General features: G+C 58.4%; 2 protein-coding genes across 8 annotated transcripts in view; one reads left to right on the forward strand and one right to left on the reverse strand.

Moving 5' to 3' along the window:
- The window catches only part of LOC102499428 (putative small intestine urate exporter), a 15,371-nt gene extending 14,493 nt beyond the window's left edge, over positions 1–878 (forward strand). Inside the window, exon 13 of the mRNA XM_027766041.1 lies at positions 1–878. Coding sequence (XP_027621842.1) covers positions 1–91 — 91 coding nt within the window. The 3' untranslated portion in view covers positions 92–878.
- Positions 879–2,842: 1,964 nt separating this feature from the next.
- Positions 2,843–20,293, reverse strand: SLC17A1 (solute carrier family 17 member 1). Of its 7 annotated transcripts, XM_014593361.2 has the most exons (14): positions 19,833–20,289; positions 18,728–18,888; positions 18,073–18,150; positions 16,255–16,424; positions 14,931–15,164; positions 14,771–14,858; positions 14,151–14,237; positions 9,950–10,098; positions 9,696–9,857; positions 8,639–8,771; positions 8,413–8,560; positions 5,289–5,379; positions 3,358–3,491; positions 2,843–3,170 (listed from the first exon to the last, which is right to left on the reverse strand). In XM_014593361.2, exons 3-13 carry the CDS (start codon positions 18,098–18,100, stop codon positions 3,360–3,362), a joined length of 1,422 nt encoding a protein of 473 aa, XP_014448847.1. In that variant the 5' UTR covers positions 18,101–18,150; positions 18,728–18,888; positions 19,833–20,289; the 3' UTR covers positions 2,843–3,170; positions 3,358–3,359. The 7 variants fall into 7 exon arrangements, with proteins under 7 accessions (XP_014448847.1, XP_027621820.1, XP_014448846.1 ...); XM_027766019.1 differs by lacking the exon at positions 18,728–18,888 and having other exon boundaries at positions 14,771–14,837; XM_014593360.2 differs by lacking the exon at positions 18,728–18,888.
- Positions 20,294–21,584: the final 1,291 nt, after the last annotated feature.

Raw genomic sequence — 21,584 nt, forward strand, 5'->3', positions numbered from 1 at the left:
CATCGGGTTAGCCGGTCTGGCCTTCTCCCTGGTCTTCGGCCGGGCGGACGTGCAGGCCTGGGCTGAGGAGCAGACGCTGACTCGCCTCTGAGCGGCCGCGGCGACCGCTCGGCTGAAACCCGTTTCCGGCGTCTTCTCGGAGACCTTGGCCGTGTGACGGCGAACTGTGACCGTGCGGGGGCTTCACAGGGGAGAAAGGGCAGCACAGGCATGGCTCACTGCGTCCTGAACACGACACACGCCTGCGGGCTGTGGCCGTCCCCGCCGTCCCCGCCCAGACTGTCTCACCAGAGCGTGACGAGGCGCGTGTGTGCTGCGGGGTCCCCTCGTTGGGAGCCAGTCTGCGCTAGGAGGGTGAGCACGGCCCCCGCGAGGCCCGGCACCACCCGCGCTCCTGGCCCCGTCGGAGGACTGGTGCAACCGGGGGGTCTGGAAGCTGGGCCCAGCGGCCTCCTCCTGGCCCCGGTGTCCCTCACAGCCCCGTGTCATGTTCTCGACAGCCCCCAGGGAACATGGCCCAGGCGCTAAGCCAGGCCGGCAGTCCCGGGCTCCCCCACACTCGGGGAGGAAGGCGCACTCTGCTTTGGGCTGAACACTGACATCCCTTTTTGTATTTGGAGTTTTTGGTTGGAATGTGCGCTCGCCAGAGAGACAGAGAGACAGGCCGCTCCGGGGAGCGCGGGCCCGCTGCTGTCCTGCCTCCGTCTCTCCCTCACTTGGGGACGTAGGGCCTGTGTACCCGCGCCCGGCGTTTCTCTAAGCCGCCGGGTCCGAGCAGTCGGCCACGTGGGATCTGACGACCTCCACCACCAGCCTACGGGGCCGGCCCACGTGTCAGCCACACAGACGTCTTCTCGGGGAGACAGCCACTCCCGCCGCCGCTGTGCCTCGGCTGTTGTGTGCGTGTCAGCTGGGACATGAGCTGCCACGTGAGGATGCCCCAAAGCGCCACCCGGCGGGACTGAGTTGTATGAAAGGAGTTCAGTAAGTGTAATCCCTCTACGTTGCCTCAGGGTCGGCCTCTGAGTGTGAGAAGGCCCCGCTGGATTCCGGTGTGTTTGTGGAGAGGAGGAACAGGCAGGCACTTACAGCCACACCCCTGGGGTCCCGCCCCACATTTCTGAGGCCTTGGGGCCGCCCACACTGCTGGAACCCTGGGGGGATACGCCTCTGCTCTCCCCATGCTCCCAGCCTCAGCTGCCTGCAGAAGCCTGCGGTCACAGACTAAGACCTAACAGGCGATCAGTGGTGCGTCTTGTCCCAGGGGCAGGCGGTTGACTCCATGCCGAGAAAACATTCGATGTCTCTCACCGAAATGGCACTGCTTTAAGTCACAGTCCATCTGAGAAAGCAAGGCCTCTCTTCCCTACTCTCTCATGGCCTCCCTTCAGCAAAATTCTTCCTAGACATTTCTGATGAGTAGTTCTGTAGCGACGCACGCGGTGGTGAAACACCGGGCCTCCGGCGTGGGTGCCGGGGTACGGACGTTACGGAATTCCGAAGTCGGTGTGAGGGTGGCTTCTAGATGCTGATCAGGAGGTGGTCAGGAGCAGCCGGTGGCGTTAAGGCAGTTCGGGAATGAAGCGGAGGTGGAGAAAGGCCGGGCGAGGATGCAGCATTGTTTTCTGAGGCCGACGGGTGGCATGGCGGTAGGCACTGGGCTCCCACATGGCCGACTGTGGTTGAAACCCTGGACCTGGTGGCTTGCTTTCTCACTCTCCCTCTCTCTCTCTCTTTCTCTAGTGAATGTACATGCCCTAAGGTGAATTAAAAATAATAACAGTAATAAATAAAACACACGATTCTTTTTTAAAAATGTGTATTTTCTCTCTAAGATGAGGAGTGAGACAAAGATGCCCACGCTTGCTGCTTTCACTCAGCCTTTAGTGGAGACTTTAGGGCGATTAGACAGAAAAAGGAATCACAGGCTTCAGAGTAGAAGAGAAGAAGTAACTTCCACTCACAGGTATGTAATCTTACCTACGGAAACCCACTGGAAACTATTAGAACCAATACCTGCGTTTAGCCAAGTCGTAGGACACAAGATCAACATATTCAATCAACTGAATTTCCATACACTTATAATAAGAATCCAAAAAGTAAGTGAATAAAACAATTCTAATAAAATACAAATGTACTTTAAAAAGTTTCTGAAAAATGGAATTAAAATAGGAATTTATATCAGTGAAAAATATTGAAATCTATGCATAATTTCATCATCATTTGCATTTTTCACAAACTTTTGGAAGACTTTCTACTTAGAAATAAGCTTACTAAAAGAAGAGATAAAACTTAAAACTATAAAATATTGTTGAAAGAATTAAAGATGTTCTAGTCTGATCAGGCTGTCCTATCAAAATACCATTTCTTCACATCATTTACAAAAATGAACTCAAATCAAAGACCCAAACGGGAGAGCTAAAGTATTAAACATCTTAGAAGTAACTCTTCATGACTTGGGATTTAACAACATGCCACCGAAAGCGTAAGCAATAAAAGAAAACACAGATAAACTGGACTTCATAAAACCAAAACGCCGTGTGCGTCAGAGGGTATAAGAAAGGGAAGACAAGCTACAGGATGGGGAAGACTAACTTAAAAAATCACATTTCTTCTTCTTTTTTTTTAAATACGTTTTTGCCTCAGGGCATTCACGGGAAAGAGAGTCAGTGGGAAAGTGAGGAATCACCCCCAGGGGGAATGGCCGCGCTGCAATCCCTTCTCCTCCCTTCTCCTCCCAGGGTTTTGGGCATACGTGCACATGAGCCTGACGTGAGTTTCAAGCCTCCGGATTCAGGACTCAAACCACGGTCCACCATGTGGGAGTCCAGCAACATAGCCACTAAGCCATCTGCTGGTCCCTCCAAATCTCATTTCTAATGAGAGCCTAGAATCTAGACTATAGTAAGAACTCCAATTAACAACAAAGGGACAATCTACATAAAGATGGTAAGGCTTCTGAGTGAACGTTTATGCAAAGCAGACCGAAGACTAGCCAATGAGCACATGAACACCGGGAAAAGGCCAATCAGAACTGCTGGGATCTCTTCACGCCCCAGGACAGCTGTGATGAGAACACACATCTGGGGAGTGAGCGCCCCCTGGTGGCTGACGCCGTAGAGGTGCCCGCTGAGGCTGGCTCCGCTGAGGCTGGCTCTGCTGGCGCACACCTAGGACAGAAGTGGGAGGCGGAGGTATAGGGTAGACATTCCGACATTTCTGAGAAACTGCGTCTGTACCTCCTCTCCCCTTCTCCCCAAACCCGCACCCCGCCTTTCCCTTCATCTCTGGAGTCATTCTCAACTCTCTCCCGCGTCCCTGGTTCCAAAAACTGCCTTGAATGTGCTGGCGTCCTACCTTCAGAGGCGCGTCTGTCTGTCCTTAGCCCAGTCTTGGATGTCTGCTTTCGCAAATACGAGGTAGAAGGCCACGGCCGCTAAATTGATGCCCGCCATCACCAGGACGGTTTTAAGCCAGGGAGATTCCGGATCCTGAGGGGTTCCGGGGAGAGTGCTGTCAATGATGCACTTCGCTTTGCGTTTCGTCATCTCTCTCGTTTACTGCTACACGTAACATAGACTCAGTCTGGTCACTTAAACACAGGACGCTGGGGACAGCAGATGCCCAGTGGCCACACTGTCAGTGGACTCCCACGTGGCCAACCACAGTTCGAGTCCTGGACCCGGTGGCTTGAAAATCACACCAGGCATGTGCCCAAGACCCTGGGAGGAGAGTGGGGAGAAGGGACGGTGGTGTGGCCCTCCAGATGGAGATCTCTCACTTTCCCTCTCACTGTCTCTGTCTCTCGGTTGAGTGCGTGCACCCTAAGGCAAAAACCTTTACCAAGACACTTTTGGTCCTTCCAGTCATGTAAGAGAGCAAAGCACCGCCCCCAGGACAGCACTGGCCAGACCAGTGCTCGGGGCCATGGCCGGGAGCAGTCTGAGAGCCCTGCAGGCTCCTTACCCAGAGCCTGCCCCTGCCCCGTCTGTAGACATGGGCCGAGCAGGGCATCTCCCGCTAGCTCTGGCTCTCAGCCGCTGGTCTGGGCGTGAGCTCTGAGCGAGGGCTGTTCCGGTCACCCCACGAGGCTGCGGTTCGTAGGCCGGCGTTTCCGCTCGGACTGCTTCGTGCTGCATGACTCTAGCATGTTCTCCCCAGCGGTCTGTTCTCTCAGTCTAACTGAAGATGCACATCCCTGGGGTGGATCACGGCCCCAGGTCGGTGGCCCCGATGTCATTTACCTCTCTGGAATCAAGCCCTTCGGTTCAGTGGCCCAAGTCTTCCCTGGCTGGCTTCTCAAGGCGAGGCGTGCCTTACAACAGCTGGAACTGAGCGGGCTCTTTAGGTGGTCCCGACGGGGCCTTCCCGTAACTGTCTCTGACACTCACAGGAAGCCTGCCTGAGTGAGGTGGCTTGGGGGACTTGAGTGGATTCTAACTTCTAATGCTTTTTATGACAAAATTCATCTCCTTACTCGCCACTTGGTAGTATCACTCGCCAAGTCCAACACCTGTTTGTTTCTGCTTTTGTCTTTTAAATGGTTTTTGCCTTAGTGCACATGCGCTCACCAGGAAGAGACAGACAGTGAGAGGGAAAGTGAGGAATTACCTCCGGGGATTGGCCACAGGCAATCCCTTCTCCTCCATTCTCCTCTCAGGATCTTGGGTATGCACGCACACACGCCTGGTGTGATTTTCAAACTACTGGGTCTGGGACTTGATCTGTGGTTAACTATGAAGCAGTCCAGTGACGTGACCACTACACCAGCTGCTGGCCCTGAACACCTGCTGTGACCACACACTCGTTATTAGAATTCGCAGAATTCACTTCTGCTCCAATGACCTGTGAGTGAAGACGTCTCAGCATGGCTTGTGTCACCTGCGGGTGTGGAGGGGTGCCTGGCCTAACCAAGTTCACTGTCATTTGACACAAAACTCCCAAGTCACCTCCTGCTGTTTCTGCTGCAGTTTTTCTTAAGAGAGATTTTTGCCATAGGGTATGCGTGCTCATCAGGGAGACAGAGACCAAGTGAGAACTCCCCAAGGAGTGGGCCACGCCGCAGTCTCCTCTCCCCCATTCGCCTCTCGGGATCTTGGGCATGCATGCACACGCGCCTTGCATGAGTTTTGAGTCACTGGGTCTAGGACTCGAACCTCAGCCCGCAATGTGGGAGTGCAGCAATGTAACCATTATGCCATCGCTGGTCCCTCCTCCGCAGTCTTTGTCGATCACGACTTCGCCCAGGTACACTGGGATGTAACCGCCCGTGGGGGTGTGCTCCTTACCCGACTGAGGATGAATCCCGTCAGGAGGGAGGAGAGCATTCCTCCCACCATTCCGATCAGCGTGGTCACGCCTTTAAGGAATCCATAGTACCTGTGCAGACACGGACAGAGCAGACACACAGTGACGCCGCCGCAGGGGAGGCCGGCCTGCTCCGACGAGGGTGAGTCAGCCGCTGGCCTTTTGCACGAGCCGCTCCTACTTTTCAAATGCCACTAAAACGTCGTGAAAATCATAGAAACGTAAGCAACTCTCTGGTCGCACTGCGGTCAGGAAGGTTGGCGTGAGCGGTGCGGACTGTAAGTGTGAAAACGGTGCCGTGGGCAGTCAGAAATTTCCAGATGCACTCGAGAACGTCAGATATGGAAATGCATTGGCAGGGCAAGCACGTGGCATAGTGGTTAAGGTACTGGACTCCCGCATGGCCAGTAGTTCAAGTCTCAGGCCCGGAGACTTGAAATCATCATGCAGGTGTGTACGTGTGCGTGCCCAGAATCCCAGGAGGAGCGTGGACAATGGCTGGGCTGTCGCCATCCCCCTGGGGAGCGGGGCAGTGATCTCTCTCTCTCGTTTCTTGTTGAAAGCGCAGTGAGACTGCACGTGAGGCCCGTCTGTATTAGAAGCAGGGGCACGAAAAGCTGCCAGACAAGTGAGTAAAGCGAATCTCCAAACTGTGAGGTGATGGCGGCAACCCCCTCACTCCTGTCCTGGGAGGCTGCAGTTCGCCCGTGTTCCCTTCCTGCCCCCAAGTCCTCCACCAGACAAGAGGCCACCGGCACCAGATCCTGGGCCATCACAGGGCAGGCCTCGCGCACGCTCTCCAGTCTGCGGCCGCCAGAAGAAGGGTGCCCTCCAGAGACTGTGGGGCATGCCAGCCTGTCCTCCAGGCCGGAGCACGGGCAGGCTTCCATGTGGCCGGGCTTGAGACAGCAGGCCACATGCCTCGGCCGCACGGGTCCCCGCGGCCCCACAGGGCCACCTCTGCCCAGAGGGGTGTCCGGAAGAAGGGCAGTTGGCTGTCTGTGGAGGAAGTGGACGGGACAATGCTTTCAAAAAGGCGGCGAAGTGGTGTCCTGGTCAGATCAAGGCAGCGTCCCGTGCCCCGTGCCCCGTGCCCCGTGTTGGTGAGGCCGTCCCGTGTTCCCATGCTCCGTGGTGGCGAGGCTGGCTGCAGACAGAGGCAGGATTCCATGTGGAGAAGGGAGGTGACAGGGACTTCCAGGCCACTTGAGCTCTAGCCCAGGAAGCACAGCTGGGGTTGGGTGGCCGTGACTTCGCCCAGAGCCCCCCAGCCCTCCACGTGTACTCCTCGACGTGGCCGTGGGTGTGGCTAACGTGCTGCTCCACCCCCAGGGGGCAGCTGGTTTCCTGGGCAGCCGGGCGCCATGGCTGACGTGGGTCACAGCCCCGAGTGCTCAGCCATGCCCCCAGTGCCTCCGTGTTACTCCTGGCTGATCTGAGGCGAGCACGTGGGCTTCCGGCAGGCCAGCTCTGCACACGGCGCGGGCTTTCTGGCCCCAGAGTTTGCACATCGGGATGGTGGGTGTGACTTTCAAGGCCCAGGTAGGGCAGGGTGAGACCCCGCGGCCGGGCACAGCTGCTCGGCATAGGGCTAGTAGTAGAAGCCAATTTCTGTTTTGAGAGGTTTTTGGTATAAATCCACAGCACGCTCCCTCCTCCATTCTCCTCTCGGGATTATACACACATGCCCGGTGTGAGCTTTAAGCTGCTGGGTTTGGGACTTGAACCATGGTTAACTACGTAGCCGTGACACCATCTGCTGGTCCCAAGAAGCCAATTTGCAGCTGGTGGCTCTTCCTCATCTCCCAGGTGGGCGGCAGCGTGCTGGTCAGCAGAGGAGTGAGGGCTCTTCCCTGCCGTCAGGGCCCACGGTGGTCCACGTCCACGCCCAGGTCCAGGTTCGCGCAGGGCCGTTCCTACTGCCATGGCCTGGTGCCCCCCAGCAGCACCGGCACAGGAGGTGGAGCAGCCGGCCTGGGGAAGGGAAGCCCTCGATGCACTCCGTGGGGCCCTTTGTCCTGGTCTCCTGCCCGTCCCTGCTGCCGTGGAGCCAGCGCTTCCCCCGTGCTCTCCTGCCCGCCTGGGCACGTGCTGCCTGTCAGCTCCTTGCTGTTGCTCCTGCCCTCGCTCTGCCCAGGTTCGTCCTGCTTCTGCCAGAGTGCCCTCCTGGAGGCCCTGCAGCTGCCCGGGGGAAGACCAGCACCTCCCGCCAGCCCCGGGGGTCCTTAGGAGCAGGTAACAGCCTTGAGGTCCAGGTGCTTGGTGGGCTCCGCCAGGGTGGCGTGCCTGGCCCAGAAATGCATGGGCAGATTCTGCATCTTGGGTTCAAAGCCCGGGCCAGCAGCATCCGCTGGGCTTTGGCCTCTGCAGCCGCCACCCGGTAGCCTGCGGTTCCTTACACGCCCTCTCTGGTCTCTGGGCAGCTGTGTCACCCCTGCTCTGGCTGTCCCTGAAGCCAGCACTCTCCTCTCAGCAGCTTCAGCCAATTGGCATCCGTGGCGTTGGCTGGAACAGTCTGCACTGCGGGCATCTTGTCTGCCACCTCCCGCCCACCAAGCGATAGGGTCCGTGCTGTCAGGGAAGCTCAGGCCGGCCGGCCAGGTGCCAAGGAGGGTGGGCTTGCCCTTGCTCTTGGGTCCTGCCAGCCCATGGCGGCTGGCCGTGACGACACGTTTGCACAGACGAGCGACCCGTCCTGGGCCAGGATGCTGAGCGTCCCCAGCCTGATGTCGGAGGCGTTTTCTGACGCTGGGTGATGGGAGAACCTCTGCCCAGGACACGGGGGGTTACCAGAGGGGGGGTGGGGTCTTGGGAAGGGTCAGCCTAAGGGTGCAAAACTTCCCAGAGGGAGAAGGAGTAAGTGCAAGAGACGGAGTCACGTGGGGGACTATAGTCCACGAGGACGCATCAGTGCTGGCTCTCATCAGGAAGAGTTTCTAAGTGCCCTCCCCACAGAAAGCAAGTATGCGGAGTCATGCGTGTTTTAACTAGCTCCGGTACCGCCCCCCGCAGCAGCCGGGAGTCAGAATGTCACGGCGCACTGTACACCTCCACGCCTGTGCGAAGTTGCCAACGAAAAGCAAATGCAGTTTAAGGAAACCCTACCTGGGAGCGAGGTCCAGGATGTTAACCATCATTCCGCCGATGGAGAAACTGGACGTGGCGTTAGCCAGCACCAGGAACGTGACGGTGCTATACAGGCCCGCACTCAGACAGACCAGACCCAGGCCAAACACCGAGGGCAGGAGGATTCCTGGAAGCCAGCCCAACAGTCAGGAGCGCCCCGAGCCGCGAGCGCCGCTCAGGGCAGGCGGATGGGGCCGTTTCTTACCGAGGGTGGTGAAGAGCTTCCGGATGGTAAGGATCTTGAAAATATCCCTGGACAGCAAGACATCTGCCATCTGGCCTGTGAGGATGCCAGTGACCCAGGAGAACAGGTAGGGGAGCCCGGACAGCAGCCCGTTCTGGGGAGGAAGCGTTATTCTGCAGTGAGTGCTGTGAGGGAGGCGTGCTGGCGCGGGGGGAGCCCGTGCTGACGCTCCGACCGACCGCCCGCGAATGAGCGCTTTCGCCCAGAAATCCTCAGGCTCCAAGGCCCGAGCTACTGCTGAGACCGCACCACCCCGAGGGAGAGCAGTCCGAGGCCAGTAACCTTCACCGTCTGTCTGGTTTTCCGCGCGGAGTGGCTGGGATCTGAAACAGCAGGACAGAGTTGGAACGGGAAATGCCAGCCCTGGGGGAGCTGGCGGAGACCGTCATGGTGACGGTGGCAAACGGGTTGGTGCTAGCGGGACTGGCCGCTGCAATCCTTGCAGCAGTGCTGTGGTTTTCTGGCAGGCAAAACAGAGAGCGTAGAGGGCCGCCCTGCCGTGCTGGCCCTGGACCAGGTCGCCAAAAGGTCATCACAGAGTGCCACAGCGTGGCCCGCCCAGCCTCCCTCTCTCGTTATTACGGTGTCAGTAAAGAGGTTCCGGGACCAGAGACCCTCCCGGTTGGGTAGATAGGGTGGGGCCAGTTCTGCCAGAGCGAGACCCGGGCCACGGGCTCATAGTCTCACAGCTGCGCGGGAGAGGGGACTGGGGAACGCTGAGCAGGGCGGCAGGCCCCGCTGAGTGACTCCTGGTAGGACTCTAGTCCCCTGGGGAATGGTGATGCTGAGCCTTACAACAGGGAGGAGGGGCGAGAACATGGCTGCATTGTCGGAGGGCCGGGGGCTGTGTCTACACTGATACTTTCCGGTCACGTCTATGCAGACATCAGAAACGGAGACACCAAGTAAAGCCCCCCAGCCGAATGGTGTAGGGTGGACACGAGCCGAGACCAGGACTGTGAGGGATGGAAGGACGAGCATGGGACCCCCCGTTACACGCGAGCGCATGCACCGTCACCTTCCTCATGTCAACGTGAAGGCTGTCATCGACGAACTTCGGCGTGTACGTGATGAAGAGGGTTATAGTCCAGAAGAAAGCAAAGGACACCACAGCGACCGCCCAGAGCGGCAGGGACGTGAGCATGGCTCTGATGGGCAGGGGCTGCTTACACGAGCCGGCCTGGGAGGCAGCGGGCAGTCGGGAGCGCGCTCGGACAGGCTGGGCATCTCCTCTGGGGCAGGCCCGGGAGAAGCCGGGTGGGCACCGCGTACCTGCTGGGCGAGGGACCCCACGATGTACTGCTTCTCCAGGGCGCTCATGCACGGGTGGTCCTTCGGGTGATCGTAAAACAGAAGGCACCAGAGAAGACAGAGCACACAGCCGCAGGCACCTGTCAGAGCGGGCGGGCGGAGCTGGAGGTCTGCGTGTGGAGAAGAGCGCGCTCGGCCCTGTGCTCACGCTCGCTCTTGTGTTCACGCTCGCCCCTGTGCTCACACTCGCTCTTGTGTTCACACTCACTCCTGTGCTCACACTCGCTCCTGTGCTCGCCCCTGTGCTCATGCTCACTCTTGTGTTCACGCTCACCCCTGTGCTCACACTCGCTCCTGTGCTCGCTCTTGTGTTCACGCTCGCCCCTTTACTCACACTTGCTCCTGTGCTCGCCCCTGTGCTCACGATTGCCCCTGTGCTCATGCTCGCCCCTGTGCTCGCCCCTGTGCTCACACTCGCTCTCGCGCTTGCTCTCGTGGCCATAGGGCACTTACACTCACCAGAGAGAGAGAGAGGCACAGAGAGGGAACGTGAGCCATCGCCCCCCCGGAGGGGATGGCCACGCCAGATCCCTTCTCCATCCTCCGCCCAGTATTTCTGGCACGCACACACACCTGACGTGATTTTCAAACCACCAGGTCTGGGACTTAAACCACGGCCGGCCATGTCTTAGCCACCTTGCCACCTGCTGGCCCAGGAGCGGATCTCTGCTAAACCGGCATTTTTTATCATGTCACTTGGAGGACCCAGACCTTCTCCTCCTTTTTAAAAACTTGGCACAAGGCTCCCATTTCTCACAGCACGCTCCCTGCCATGGCCTCTCTCTGCAGAGTGATTTTACAGAAAGGGTGGAAACCCTCTGGCCTCTTTTGACCGTTAAGTTTCTGCATTCCTTCACTCCAGACGTTGGGTCTCCCTGACCTTAGGCCCCACCCCTTCAGACCGCTGACGTGTCCTGCCGTGAAAGCAGGCACGGCTGAGCTACGTGGGTCTTGGGGTCACCCGGCGTTGAGCGCCCCACCTCAGCCGTGTTCCTCAGACACGGCCCACGCTCCAGGGGTATCCAAGTTCTGTTAAGGGTTCGCTTGGGCCCAGCAGGTGGCGTGATGGCTACGTCGCTGGACTCCTGTGTAATCCCCTGCCATTCGAGTCCCGGACCCAGCAGCTTAGAACTCATGCTGGTGCGTGTGTGTCGTGTGTGCCCAAAATCACTAGAAAAGGGTAGAGAAGAGAAGATTCGGCATGGCTTTCCCCTCTAGGGGTGGTTCTTGTTTTCTGTCTCTCTGTCTCTCTTCATCTCTCCAGCAAGCACGCACATCCTATAGTGTATGCTTTTTTGGGGCTTGAGTTTGTTGTTGTTGTTGTTGTTGTTTGATTAGAGGTTTTTGCCTTAGAGCTTGTGTGCTTCCAGAGAGAGAGAGAGGCAGAGACAGTGAGAGAGTGAGAGACCATCCGCCCGGGAGGAGGTGGCCACGTCACAATCCCTTCTCCTCCAGTCTCCTCCTGGGACCTTGGGCATGCATGCGTACATGTCCAACGTGAGCTTCAAGTCAGTGGGTCCGGGACTGGGATTGTGGTCAGCCATGTGGAAGCGCAGAGGTGTAACTGCTGCCTCTCGGACTTGAGGTTTTGGATCCTAATACCAATACCCCGAGTATCGGGAACCCTCTGCGGGGACATGGACGTGTGGTGCTCACAGTCAGTCTTCCAGAAATGCATTCCCTGGACCAGTATGGGTCACAGGGCAGCCATCGTAGGCTGAGGGGTATGCCAGAAACGAAGACAGACAAAATACTCAACTTCGGGGGATGAAAAAGAGAGATTATTTTGTTCGATCCTCAAAAAATTCATAGGATGCTATTATTATCGTTTTTTTGTTTTGTTTTGTTTTGTTTTGTTTTTTCAAAATAAGAAAAACTAGTCCAGGAAAGACGAAACCACCTGCCCAGGAACCGTCAGTAGGTGGCGCTAAGCTGGGTCGTCTAGGGGAAGAACACAGCCGGGTCGGAGGCGGGGAAGAGCTCTGGAAAAGGCCAGTCATGGGCAGAGCAGAAGAGGCTAAGTCTGCCCAAGACGCGAAGCACAGCACAGGGCGAGGCTCAGCGCCGCCAGGCACTTCTGAGAGAGGGACGGGAGAAGGAGTGGCCTGGAAACCGAATGAAGAATCCGGAGGAAAAGCTGGAAACTGGAACAGGGTGACGGAAGTGCAGCACACCTTCGACGGCCTCACGAAGGGACTGGACGCCACCAAGAACGAAGTCAGTGAGCTTGGAGAAATGTGAGAAGTTCCCCAAACCGAATTGCAAAGACATAAAAAGAATGGGTAAGAACAGAGCATGTGAGTCGTGGGGCAATGCGAAAGGTGTAACACACTCGTTATGGAGATACCAGAAGGAGAAGAGAGAGACAAAGAGAAAGAGTGGGAGACAATGACCACTGAGAGTTTCTGAAAGGTAGTGAGTCTTCACACCACAAAAACAGGCTGTCCGGAGAACACCAAAGCAGAGAAACAGCAAAAACTCACACCCAGGTATGTCGCATTCGACCGCAAAAATCAAAAGTCAGCACAGTTCTAAAGGAAGCCCGAGGGAGACCAGCAGATGGTGCAGTGACTAAGGCACTGGACTCCCTCATGGCTGACCGCAGTTCAAATCCTGGGTCTGGCAGCTCGAAACTCATGCCGGGTGTGTGTACATGCCAACAACCCCAGGAGGAGAATGGAGGAGAAGGGCTTGTGGCATGGCCGTCCCCCGGGGGGTGATTTCTCACTTTCCTTCTTACTCCTTCTCTGTTTCTCTCCAGCAAAAGCACGCACCCTATGGCAAAAAATCTTAAAAAGAAGGAAAAGCAGCAGCAGCAGTAGCCAGAGGTAATAAATTTGGAATTCTTAGATTCCACAAATCCTGAGGCTTGACTCCTTCTGTTTCTGCCCAGATCCATTTGGAAGCACTCGGAGTGCGGACTGGGTGTGTGTAGACACCCTGCCTTTCCCTCGCGTGCTGGGCCTGTCCTCTCCCACAGCCCCGTCACCTGCCTCACTCAGTGCCCAGCTGCGCGGGTGCTGGGACAGACCACAGTCAGAAGGGCGGTCCCAGGCTCTCTGGGCCTGCAGCCCCCGGCCTGTGTGGAGAGCTTCACTGGCGAGGGCGGATGGGTCCACCTGCGGGCTAGGGCTGGGGCCAGGACGCTCCTGAGCAGGGTGGGGCAGCTCTGGCGGCCATGGCCGTGGGCGGTGGGCCGGACACTGCACGGGTGTGAGTTGGGAGGGGAAAGCGAGGCTAGGGTGGTGGGGACAGATGCACGCGCACCACTTGAGCTCTCTCAGGGCAGAAGCGGGGAAGCTCTCTGAGGGGAGCTGAGAAGTGTGAAGTGGTCTTCAGACGCACACGGTCAGAGACCCAGCTGGTCACTGGGAGGGCCGTGCGGGTCTGTGGCCCCGTTTTCTCCACTTGATGGTTTTTCCTAACAATTATCAGATGCTTAGAAACAAACGCTGTGTCGTTGCTGTTTTGTAGGTTTGGTTAACCAGAGCTGTATTTATTTACTTTCAAGGTTTGTACCATAGGGCACATGTGCTCACTAGGAAAGGAGAGAGAGAGGGAAGGTGAGAACTCGCCCCCTGGGAGGACGGCCATGCCACAATCCCTTCTCCTCCACTCTCCTCCTGAGAGTCTGGGCATGCAGTCCACACACCGGGCATGGTCCTCAAGCCATGGGCGCTGGGCCAGCCGTGTGGGAACCCAGGGCCTTCCTCCATGCCACCTGCTAGCCCCATCTTCTTCTTTAAAGCAGGGCGTATTTAGGTCTGTCTAACTATATTGGGAAGGATACTCAAATGGAGCTTAAAAGCCATCATGGTTTGGGGTCAGCGTGCAGGTTAAGGAGCTAGACCCCCACATCGCCAACTGTGGTTCAAGTCCGAACTCGTGGCTTGAAAATTACACCGGGCACATGTCTGTGCTCAACATCCTGAGGAGACTGCCAGGGAGGAAGAGAAGGCAGGGATGCGCCCGCAGAGCATGTGATGACGCCGCGGTCCCTCCCCACCCCTGCCTCCTCTTGGGAATCTGCACACATACCTGGCTTGTGCAGGCCTGAAACGCCCCCGTGCAGCGGGCCACTGCAGCTCGGGAGCCGCCAGGCCACGGCAGGCCCCGGGTTTGAACTCTTGGTCGTAAGCGGGAGTCGTGGAGAGAAACTCACCAAACACGTAGAAGACCATGGGCCAGCCCAGCGAGTCGCAGATGACCCCCGTCACAAGCAGCACGAGGAAGGGTCCCAGCAACAGCCCTAGTCAGAAGGCACCAGAGCCCGGTTACTGCGGCCGCCCGAGAGCAGGGCCACGCACGCGGCTGTCCCTGAGCGGTGCGTGTCACTGGCCAGAGAGAAGCCCATGCATGTCTTTTTCTCTTTGGCTCAAGGTAAGGGTGCTTCTCCTCCACTCTAGACAGCTGCCTCATCTCTGCTTTCTTTGAGAGGTTTTCGCTATAGGGCGCGTGCGCTCACCAGAGAGACAGAGACAGAGACAGAAGTGAAAAATCACCCCCCAGGGGACGGCCACGCCGCAAGGCCTTGTCCACCAGTCTCCTCTCGGGATCTTGGGCACGTAAGCGCTTGCACCCAGCATGAGTTTTAAGCTGCCGGGTCCGGGACTGGGACTGTGGTCAACTACGTGGGAGACTGAGACGTAAGTACCGTTATGCCATCTGCTGGTCCCGGCTCCCTCGTCTGTACAGCGACAAGGTGAGGACATGCCCTTCCCTGGCCCTGGGCCGCTCGGGGCTCTGGGAGAAGCAGCGGAGTGCACTCAGCGGCCGCCTCACCTGACATGCCGATGGAGATGAGCCGGGTCCGCTCCAGCGGCGGGGCCCACCGGACCCACAGCTCGTGCTGCGCCGTCAGGACCGCGCCCTGTGGGAGGAAGACCCGGCCTGGGCTCTGCCACACCTGCCGTGCACCCCGCCCGCCCCCACATGCTCCTACCTGGGCCAGGCCCTGGGTGGCGCGGCACAGGATCATGGCGGCCTCCCCGGCCTTCGCTGCCAGGGGCGTGAGCAGGCTGAGCACTGAGCTGAGCAGCAGCGTGGAGCCCACCAGCTTCTTTATGGAGACGATGCCGGACAGGTACCCGGCGGGCACTTGGCTGAGGACCAGGCCGTAGAAGATGGCGCTGAAGATGACCCCCTGCATGTCGGGGCTCCAGTCATACACGGGGCCCTGAGGGAGAGGGGACACAGCTCCATCGTGATCCTCCAGCTGTGCCTCACAGCCCGCGGCACCGTCCCCGGTTGGTACAGAGAGACCCGCACGGCTGTCACAGAGAGACCTGCGTGGCCGTCCCTGGCTGTCACGACAGAGGCCTGCAGGCCCGCCTCTCTGAGGAGGAACTGCAATAACCAGTCTCAGGCGCCCCTTGTCCCCGGTCCCGTTCGGCCGTGGCCCTCTCTGCTCTCACACGTCTGCCTCCCCACGACGGCACCACCAGGACTGCGGCTTGCCTGCGCTCAGCACATCCGCCCCGCAGGAGCCCCGCAGTGTGTCCTCTGAGCCTGTTCCAACGACCACACGGAAACACTAGCTGCAGCACGAGTGTCCAGTCTTACCTTTCCAAGGACCGAGCGCGGAACATGCCCTGTTCCCCTGCAGGTCCATAAGGGAGCGTAGGAAGGAGATGCCGGAAACGCATCCCTCCCGCTACCTGTCCTGCACCGACACCTGATAAATGGCAACTCACGATGCTCAGCAATTCAAGTACGGCCAGCGACACAAGCCGCGTGGCCACAACTCGAGTACAGATAATACAGGGCCAGCAGGCGGCATGGCGGTTAAAGCACTGGACTCCCACGTGGCCGGCTGTGGTTCGAGTCTCAGACCTGGCGGCTTGAAAATCACACTGGGCATGTACGTGTGCATGCCCAAAATCCAGGGAGGAGAACGGAGGAGATGGAGTGTGGTGCGGCCATGCCCCTGGGGGCAATTTCTCAGTGTCCCTGTCCTCTATCCTCTCTGGCAAGCACACACACATCCTATGACAAAAACCTAAAAAAAAAAAAAAAAAGGGCTGTCCACGCCTGCTTTCGCCCACCTCTCGGTTCTGGGACGCCTGAGCTCTCAAGCTTGACCCTTCCTCCCTCAGCAGGGGCCACACGCCGAGCCCTTCAGTCCGGGACAGGCGTGTCAGCTCGCCACGTGACATGGGTGGAGAGGCGAGCTTCCTTTCCTGATTGTTCCCGCCCTGTCAGCAGCAGTCAGCCTCACCAACGAGCCGGGAGGTCTCAGACGTGGCTGGGCGACACTGCAGACACACCTGCGTGCTGTCCCGGAGCCTCGCGGAGGAGTTGGGCGCCCCGGGCGGCTGCGAGCTGTTCACCATGACGACCATCGTGAGGTTCAGACACGAGCGCTGAGCGGTGACGGCGAGGTTGCAGAAGTGAAGGAGGATGGACAGCCCGTAGCGGAGGGAGCAGAGGCCTGGAACTGGGGGCAGAGTGTCAGCGCGGCCCACGGGAAGACACGCCGTCACCTTAGGGAGGGCCCCTGGGAATCCGGAGTCCCGGGTGGTGATTTACAACCGCAGTTACCGACTGGTGTTCGCGACACCGCATACGCAAGGAAGGCGCGCGGCCACGCAATAACTCCGCCCTCCCCAAGACGTCACCCCGAATAGCCGCCCCCGAGAAATGCGAGTGTTCGAGCGCGTTTCTGTCCTGAAGGGCCCCTCTGCAGATACCCCTCTGCAAACTCCTCTCGGAAGGAGCCGCTTAGCAGCAGCGGGATCCTCTGTCCGGGGAGATGCCCCTCGCCCGAAAGCCTGGCCGAGCTGTCGCCGGTGCACAGCGCGGAGGGAAACGGCCTTCGCAAATCGGATGGCTGCTTAGGGCGGTGCCCAGGGAGCAGCTCTGCCCTGACGGCCTGACCCAGCAGACATCAGTGGAGGAGGCCGGGGGTCCAGAAACGCACGCACACACACGCACGCGCGCGCGGTCGAGTGGTTTGTATAAACATGCTAACGCAAGTCCGTGGCGGGAAGTCCAGTCTTCCTCAACGAGTGGCGTTTTTTCCAAGAGAAATACAAACACGCGTACGAAGAAGACATGCGTGGGAATGTTCCAGCTGCTTTACTCAGAGCAGAGGCTGCTGGGAGGGGTGAGCCCACGTGTGCGATGACACAACACACGTGACTCCGAACTAAGACGGCAGGCGCTGCCCACGACACGGCAGTCCGGGTGAGTCCGAACGCGCTCAGCTGGTGAAGTGCGGGGTACAGAAGCTGTGATTTTAGTTTCTGCTCTAAGGCACATGTGCTCACCGGAGAGAGACAGAGACAGAGGGGAGGTGAGAGATCACCCAGGGGCGACGGGTACGCCACAACCCCTTTTCCTCCACGCAGAGCTCTGGGACTTCGGGCGCGTACATGCAGAGCTCTGGGACTTCGGGCGCGTACATGCAGAGCTCTGGGACTTCGGGCGCATACATGCACAGCCCTGGGACTTCGGGCGCGTACACGCAGAGCTCTGGGACTTCGGGCACGTACACGCACAGCTCTGGCGTGATTTTCGAGCCTATGGCGGGTTTCTGGGACTTCGGGCGCGTACACGCACAGCTCTGGGGCTTCGGGCGCGTACACGCAGAGCTCTGGGACTTCGGGCGCGTACATGCAGAGCTCTGGCGTGATTTTCGAGCCTCTGGCGTGTGGGACTGACCATGTGGGATCCAGCTGCCTTAACCTTCAGGCCACCTGCTGGACCTAGAAACCTATTTTATTATTTTTCTTTAAAGAGATTTTTGCTATAGGCACATGCACTCACTGGAGAGACAGAGAGACAGAGAGACAGAAAGTGAGAAATCAGCTCCCCAGGGGGGTGGTCCTGCCACAGCCCTTCTCTTCCAGTCTTCTCTCTGGATTTTGGGCACGCACGCACACATGCCCAGCATCAGTTTTAAGCTGCCAGGTCTGGGACTCGAACCACGGCCGACTACGTGGGAGTCCAGCGTCGTAACCATTACACTACCTGTCAGTCTCTAGAATGTTCTAGGACCCCTCTGCGTTTCCAGGCAATAATTCTCGGAGTTTGTGGTGTCGTATTTCGGAGAGCGAAAGTTGCGATGGGGCTGAGAGTGTTACCTTTCCCGGGAGGAGGCTGGGTCTCCATCGCGCACCGGTCAGCCTGCTCTCTCCTTGCTGAAGGGTCCGGGCTTCGGCCTGTGAGTACAAAACACACTGGGACAGCGTGACGGGGGGCTGACCCCACACCAGCCCCCTCTCGGCCTCACGCCCGCTCTCCGGGCATTTGCACTGTGACCCCACTGTTTCCTGTCGTATTTGGCTTTCACGATCTTTGTTGATTAAAAAGATACTAACTGTACAAAGCAGCAAAAAGCCCTGGCAATCCAGAATCCTACATCCAGGGGAAATATTTTCCCCAAATGAAATAGATATAAAGACGGTGTTAAACAAAAAGTGAGAGGATTTCAAGGCCAGTGGACCCGCCCTGCAGGACGGCCCTTCAGAGCCGGCACCGTGGTGCCGCGCCTGGAGTCCCAGCTGCTCGGGAGGCTGAGGCAGGAGAAGGCGTCTGAGGCCAGCCCGGGGGAACTAGTGAGACCCTGCCCGAGGAAGGAAGCAGTCCTGCAGGCAGATGGGCGTGCGAGGGGCGGGACGGCGGGAAGGCAGTGTCTCCTTTTCCTCGTCTGTATCTTTCCAGAGCCTAAAACCCCGTATCTGTTCAGGCCGCCTCTGTGACAGGTGGTCATCGTCCCCCTGGCAAGACGGTCCTGACCTTTAGTTTTTGCTGACGCGGCAGCCGCCAGGCCAAACTGCACTGGGTGGGGCGTCTGGGAGAATGAGTCAGCAGGAGGCTGCCCTCAGATGCCTGCACCCTTAGACGGCTTTGTTTCGTGTTTTCTCTGTAAGGGTTCTGCCGTAAGTCGCATGTGCACGCTGGACAGGTGGAGAGGCAGAGAGGGAAAGTGAGGGACCATCCCTGGGGACGGCCACGCTGCAGTCCCTCCTCCCCATTCTCTTCTTGGGAATTTGGGCCCACATGCACACGCGCCTGGTGTGTTTCACGCTGCCGGATCTGGGACTTGAATCGTGGTCAGCCACGAGGGAGTCCAACTGCTTACCCACTACGCCACCTGCTGGCCCTTCCGTAGGGCCGTCTGAACGGGCTGTTTTCCAGCCATTATCACACGCTCGGGCCCTTCTGGGATGCCACTTATTTCAACACACACAGCACGGAACACGTAATGCACAAAGCACATATGCACACAACATAATGCACACACAGATGCACACGACACAGATGCACACGACACATGCACACGCCACACATGTACACGATGCACACACACACACACACACACACACACACACACAGTAGCCACTCTATGTACACGGCACACAGCACAGCCCCTCAGGTCTGCTGTGCATACAGTCCACACACACACAAGCCAACTTCTCTAGCACATCACAATACCGTGTAGACATGTTACACGTACGTACGCTCCACGTACACCGGCAAACCTCCGCTGCCCCACACAGCACAGTTATCCTTACACATGCACACACATGTACACACCCTTCACACAGCACACGCATATACTCAGCTACGACACACACCACAGACACACATGCCACACGCACACGCAGCATATCATGCACTCACTCTACGGTTATCCTTAGACTACACCACACGCCACACACAGCACACACACTATACACACATGCATGCCAGACACTATCCTTGCACACCACACACCACATGTACGCGTGCATCGCGCACACACACCACAGACACACCGACCTCGCGGTTGGACACAGGAGCACACACTCCCTCCCTTCTGTGTCCTTCCGCTGCCGTCCACCTCATGCCCCCAGAATACCTTGTCTTTTCTTTCACTCGAGGTAAGCCCCACGGCCAGCTGGCTCCGCAGACGCTCCTGTGGCCGAGACCTCCCTCCAGAGCCCGGCCAGGGAAGCAGCCTGGGTGTCCTTGGGGCCTGGGACCTGCACTGGGGCCGTCTGTAGGGAGGGGGCCAGCCTGACCCAGGGTGGGGCGCCTTCCCTTGCCGACCGCCCTGCTGACTTGACGCAGTGCCCGGTTCCCAAACTTTCCAGTTTTCGTCCCCCAAATCCTCTATCACAACCTTCGACCTCACTGCGTCCAAATAAAAAGTTTAATTTTTAACTTTAGTTTCACCCTTGCCTTTAATCTGCAGGGGAGGCGTGCGCATCTTAATGCCGGCCCGTGGACAGGAAAGCCCTGGTCTCGGCCGTCCCATGGCTGACAGTCGTGCCCTCAGCCTCTGCCCGAGATCAGACCTGCAGGCCAGCGCTCCTCGGAGCTCTATGCCCACCTCTGCCTGCAGGCCGGCCAGCACCTGGGAGCCTCCGCCCCCTCGTCCTCCCTCCCCACCCCAGAGTCGCATCCTGCGACTCCCACACACTCCGAAAGTGGGACTTGGTGCCAAGGTGCGTCTTCCCGAAGATGCTGAGCCTCCCCAGGGACTTCGGCCATGACCCCCTGGGCTCTGGCTTCAGAGCACCTGGGAGTGCTGCCGGCATGGGCCCTGAGAAGCCACACGCTGCTCCAGCACAGCTGAGCGTGAAGCCCGTGGTTTCTCACTGAGTGTGGGCTGTGCACCCCGGGCCTCGACGCTCCCCTGCACGTCTGGGGTGTGCGTTGAACATCCAGCATGTGGCAGATGACAGGTACTCTTTAAATCGAGCTAGTCACTATCCCCAAATAACTGTGGGGTGACCTAAGTCAGTAAGAAGGATAAATACTGGGGCCAGCAGGTGGACTCCCACATGCTCGACCATGGTTCAAGTCCTAGACCTGGTAGCTTCAAACTGATGCCAGGTGCGTGTGCGTGTGTACCCAAGATCTTGGGAGGAGGGTGGAGAAGGGGTCGTGGGGTGTCCATCCCCCTGGGGGTGATTCACCACTTTCCCCGAAGTCCCAGAAGTCCTAAAGGGGTGGGAGATGAGAAAAATGACCAGGACACATGGAGAAGGCTGCCCTCCAGGAGCCACGAAGGTCGTAGGGTGGTTGCTCACCTGCAGACCCTGGGAGAGACCCTCAGATAGACACTACCTCTCCTGACCCCTGAAAGTCTAGCAGAAGCTGGTGGACAAGGAGGAGTGGGGCGCAGTCAGGAGGGCCAGGCTTCTGGGGCTGTGAGCCGGACGGGACGGGTGGAACTCTGGAAGCCCACCGACAGCACCCGACTTGGTGACCGTGACTGAGCACTCGCTGGCCCAGGGAGGCTGCCGTCCTGGGGACCTGTCAGACTGACTGGTTCTTGGACCCAGAAACTACGGGCCTGACACACTGGCTTCCACACGGCCACTCCCTTCCTTTCTTACAGGGGTGTTTTGCTACAGGGCACGTGCACTCACTGGGGCCCGGACAAAGTGAGAAAGCACCGCCCTGGAAGGAGGCCATGCCGCAACCCCTTCTCTCCCATTCTCCTCTCGGGATTGTGGGCACGCACGCACACGCGAGCTGGAGTGAGTTTTAAGCTGCCTGGTCTGGGACGCGAACCGCGGTCAACTACGTGGGAGCCCAGCGATGTAACCACTGCACCGTCTGCTCGTCCCATCCATTGCTAACTCCGTGGAGATGATGGCTT

This window comes from Tupaia chinensis, unplaced genomic scaffold (assembly GCF_000334495.1).
Source record: "Tupaia chinensis unplaced genomic scaffold, TupChi_1.0 Scaffold140356_1, whole genome shotgun sequence".
NCBI lineage: Eukaryota > Metazoa > Chordata > Mammalia > Scandentia > Tupaiidae > Tupaia > Tupaia belangeri.